The sequence below is a fragment of the Colobus angolensis genome, unplaced genomic scaffold (genome assembly GCF_000951035.1).
Source record: "Colobus angolensis palliatus isolate OR3802 unplaced genomic scaffold, Cang.pa_1.0 Scaffold30, whole genome shotgun sequence".
NCBI classification, from domain to species: domain Eukaryota; kingdom Metazoa; phylum Chordata; class Mammalia; order Primates; family Cercopithecidae; genus Colobus; species Colobus angolensis.
This window is the reverse complement of record NW_012116266.1, coordinates 8016047-8020674: the sequence shown is the minus strand read 5'-3', so window position 1 is coordinate 8020674 and position 4628 is coordinate 8016047. Positions and strand designations below refer to the sequence as shown.

The following is a 4628-nucleotide window of genomic DNA, read 5'->3' as shown; positions in this document are numbered from 1 at the left end:
GACAGAGTTTCACTCTTGTTACCCAGCTGGAGTGCAGTGGCATGATCTTGGCTCACTGCAACCTCCGCCTCCTGGGTTCCAGTGATTCTCCTGCCTCAGCTTCCCAAGTGGCTGGGATTACAGGCACCTGCCATCACATCTGGCTAATTTTTGTATTTTTAGTAGAGACAGGGTTTTCATCATGTTGGCCAGGCTGGTCTGGAACTCCTGGCCTCAAGTGATCCACGCACCTCGGCCTCCCAAAGTGCTGAGAATTAAAGGCATGAGCCACCACACCTGGCCACCTTCCAGATCTTTTTTTATTTGATGCCCATACAGTCATATAGAAGTATATCTTTTTTGTTTGTTTTTTGAGGTGAAGTCTTGCTCTGTCACCCAGGCTGGAGTGCAGTGGCACATCTCAGCTTACTGCAACCTCCACCTCCTGGGTTCAAGCAATTCTCCTGCCTCAGCCTCCTGAATAGCTGGGACTACAGGCATGCACCACCATGCTCTGCTAATTTTTGTATTTTTAATAGAGACGGGGTTTCACCATGTTGACCAGGCTGGTCTTGAACTCCTGACCTCAAGTGATCCTCCTGCCTCGGCCTCCCAAAGTGCTAGGATTACAGACGTGAGCCACCGCACCCAGCCCAGAAGTATGTTTGTAAGCCCAGATGGAATCATCATCTATTATTTATTTATTTTTAATTTAAAAAATTTTAATACAGTTCAAATCAGCATGTCTGGCTCATTTCAGCTCCTTTACTGCTAAAGCAGGGGACACGGGCTGCTGCAGTTTCTTTGCCTTCTCTTTCTCTGAAGGTATCTGCTGCATCGAACTTGAAAGTTCACATTATCCTTATTTTTCTTGATCTTGACAGATTTGTCATCCTCTCACCTGGCTGTGAGCAGAAAGTCTTTGATTTCCTCAATTTTTCAAGGCATAGCAATGAGGCACACAAGGAGAGGGCAAGGACCCACACCCCTCTAGCCCATGTATCGCCCAAAAGACACTCAAAGCCTGCCACCACTTTGTAACCTGCTTTTAGTTTGTTTAACACTAGATCACAAACATTTTTGTATGTCAGTAGTCACATTTCTACAGCATCAGTTTAATGTGTGCACAACAGCCCATAATATGGCCATAGCTTAATTTACTTGATCAGTCTTCAGTTGTTGCATAGTGTTTGCTTTCATACAAAGTAAGAAACATCCTTACAGCTTAGTATTTGTTCTTATCCTTAATTGTTTTCTAGGGAGACAATTCCCAGAATTGGAATTACTGAGTCAAAGGACATGCATTTTTCAAGCCTCGGATGCATCTTACTAGATGTCCTATAGGATGGTCATATCAGCTTTATAGGAGAGTAGCTGTGTCCCTGAATTCTCCCTGACACTGCATGCTCTTATATTTCCCCAAGTTTTGACAATTTGATAGGTGAAAAGTGGTATCTGACTGTTCAGATCTGGAAGGCTTTGTTATGTATTTTTTTAAATGTTTATTGGCAAGAATACTTTTCTAAGCATCAGTGTCCTGGTTTCTGTTTAAGCTGAATGAAGCCACAATGTACCTCAAGTATAAGATTAACTGGCCTTTTTCAGTTGCACCCTAATTACAATTTAGAGTGATGTTTCTGAGCCACCTGTCAAAATGCATTTTGGGCTGTACCTCTGCGTACCCCAGGAATAAATCTCATGGCCTTCTTTACCTGGCCTCCTTAGTGGTGGCCCAGCAGGAAGCGGGGTTTAGAGCAGGAGCCACTCAGCCATAGATAGTCCATGGGCCAGTGGTATTACTGGCCTTTTGAGCCCATCCCTGTTTGCATAGGTGATCCACGTGGGTTATCATCTGGCTGGTGTGTTCCCAGAGTGAAACTCAGCAGCCCCTTGAGGGAGGGGATGGTGGCCAACAAGCCAGAGTGCTGCAAGTTAGTTTGGATCATTTGCTAAGCAGCTTGTGGTGCCTTTAGAAGGGAACAGTTTCAAATAACTTTCACATCTGTTGGCTCATTTCGCCCTAAGGACAATCTATCTTCTCTCTGATATTTGCATGGCATTAAATTTTGCCTTTCTTGTTTTCTCCAGAAAACGCCCACTCCTGGATCTCCACATTGAACTCAATGGCCACATGTATGATTGGAACAGCAGAGTTTCTGCCAAGGAGAAATACTATGTCTGGCTGCAGCACACTCTGAGGAAGAAACTTATCCTTTCCTACACATAAGAAACCAAAAGGCCAGGTGCAGTGGCTCATGCCTGTAATCCCAGCACTTTGGGAGGCCAAAGAGGGCAGATCACTTCAGGTCAGGAGTTCGAGACCAGCCCGGCCAACATGGTAAACGCTGTCTCTAATAAAAATACAAAAATTAGCTGGGTGTGGGGGTGGGTACCTGTGTTCCCAGTTACTTGGGAAGCTGAGGCAGGAGGATCTTTTGAACCCAGGAGTTCAGGGTCATAGCATGCTATGATTGTGCCTACAAATAACCACCGCATACCAACCTGGGCAATATAGCAAGACCCCATCTCTTAAAAGAAAAAAAAAAGGACAGGAACTATCTTATCTTAGTTCATGTATTAGTCATGTTTCTCTAGAGAGACAGAAATAATAGGATAGATGTATATATAAAGGGGAGTTTATTAAGGAGTATTGACTCACGTGATCACAAGGTTAGGTCCCGCAATAGACCATCTGCAAGCAAGGAAGCCAATTCAAGTCCCAAAGCTAAAGAACTTGGAGTCTGATGTTTGAGGGCAGGAAGCATTCAGCATGAGAGAAAGGTGGAGGCCAGAAGACTACACTAGTCTGGTCTTTCCATGTTTTGCCTGCTTTTATTCTGGCAGTGCTGACAGCTGATTAGATGGTGCCCACCCAGATTGAGGATAGTCTGCCTTTCCCAATCCACTGACTAAATGATTATTTTTTTTTTTGAGATGGAGCCTCGCTCTGTTGCCCAGGCTGGAGTGTAGTGGCGCGATCTCGGCTCACTGCAAGCTCCGCCTCCCGGGTTCACGCCATTCTCCTACCTCAGCCTCCCAAGTAGCTGGGACTATAGGCGCCTGCCACCGTGCCCAGTTAATTTTTTGTGCTTTTTAGTAGAGACAGGGTTTCACCATGTTAGCCAGGATGGTCTCAATCTCCTGACTTTGTGATCCACCCGCCTTGGCCTCAAATGACTCAACTGTTAAACTCCTTTGGCAGCACACTCACAGATGTACCCGGGAACAGTACTTTGCATCCTTCTATTCAATCAAGTTGATACTCAGTATTAACCATCACAGTCCATTTGGGCAACTATACCAAATTACCATAGACCAGGTAACTTAAACAGTAGTTATTTCTCACAGTTCGGAGGCTGAAATCCAACATCTAGGTGGCAGCATATCTGGTGTCTGGTAAGGCTTGCTTCCAGATCTTACCAGATGTCAGTCTTTTCTTGTGCTCACATGGCAGAAAAAGAGGATGCAAGCTCTCATGTGTATCTTCTTTAAGGGCATGAATCCCATTCATGAGGGCTCTACCCTCATGACCTAATTACCTCCCAAAGGCCCCTCCTTCTGATACTGTCACATTGGGGATATTGTCTCCCCTTTGAATTCTGTGGGGGATACAAACATTCAGTTTGTAATAATAGCCTTATGATTTAGAGGTTACTTGTTTGTTCACCTAGACCTCAAATTGCATTTTACAGCTAATCAAGTATATCTTTCTCTGATTTGATAGTGTGACCTAAAAGGGGACCATTGTTTGAAATATCATTAGAGTTGCATTATTATTATTATTATTATTATTATTATTATTAAGACAGAGTTTCATTCTGCCGCCCAGGCTGGAGTGCAGTGGCATGATCTTGGCTCATTGCAACCTCTGCCTTCTGGGTTCAAGCGATTCTCCTGCCTCAGCCTCCCGAGTAGCTGGGATTATAGGTGCCTGCCACCACACCCAGCTAATTTTTGTATTTTTAGTAGAAACAGGGTTTCACCATGTTGGCCAGGGTGGTCTTGAACTCCTGACCTCAGGTGATCCACCAGCCTTGGCCTCCCAAAGTGGTGGAGTGGCTCAACTGCATGTGGCCTATTATTATTTTTTACATTTTTAAAAATTGCTGAACAGGGGTACCTCTGGGCAGTGTGCCAGAATGCCACTTTAAATTATTTTATGATTTATTTATTTTTCTAGAAGTTAGTTTTAACTGATGTGTATCTGATGTATATTTGTGTATATTTTGTCACGATCATGCAACAGAGGCTGAAAAGTGTGGAAGACACAGTTTTCAGGAACAACAAGCAATTATTCCTACTTTCCAAGTTATTTTGATGCCATGGTGGCTCACACCTGTGATCTCAGTACTTTGGGAGGCTGAGGTGGATGGATCACTTGAGCCCAGGAGTTCGAGACCAGCCTAGGCAACATAGCAAGACTTCATCTCTACAAAAAAAATACAAAATTTAACTGGGCATGGTGGTGTGTTCCTGTAGTCCCAGCTACTTGGGAGGCTGAAGTGGGAGGATCCCCTGAGCCCATAGAGGTCAAGGGTTGTGGTGAGCTGTGATCATACCACTGCACTTCAGCATGGGAGACAGTGAAACCCTGTCTCAGAAAAAATAAATAAATAAAACCGCTAGCACCACAAACAACAACAAAAAGT

At 44.3% G+C, this 4628-nt stretch overlaps 1 protein-coding gene and 1 pseudogene across 1 annotated transcript in view; one reads left to right on the top strand and one right to left on the bottom strand.

The window, feature by feature from the left end:
• Window positions 1–2542, top strand: part of CFLAR (CASP8 and FADD-like apoptosis regulator) — a 59545-nt gene extending 57003 nt beyond the window's left edge. The window contains exon 11 of the mRNA XM_011950009.1: window positions 2068–2542. Coding sequence (XP_011805399.1) covers window positions 2068–2206 — 139 coding nt within the window. The 3' untranslated portion in view covers window positions 2207–2542. The remainder of the gene's footprint in view (window positions 1–2067) is intronic.
• On the bottom strand, window positions 731–927 carry LOC105517410 (annotated as a pseudogene).
• Window positions 2543–4628: the final 2086 nt, after the last annotated feature.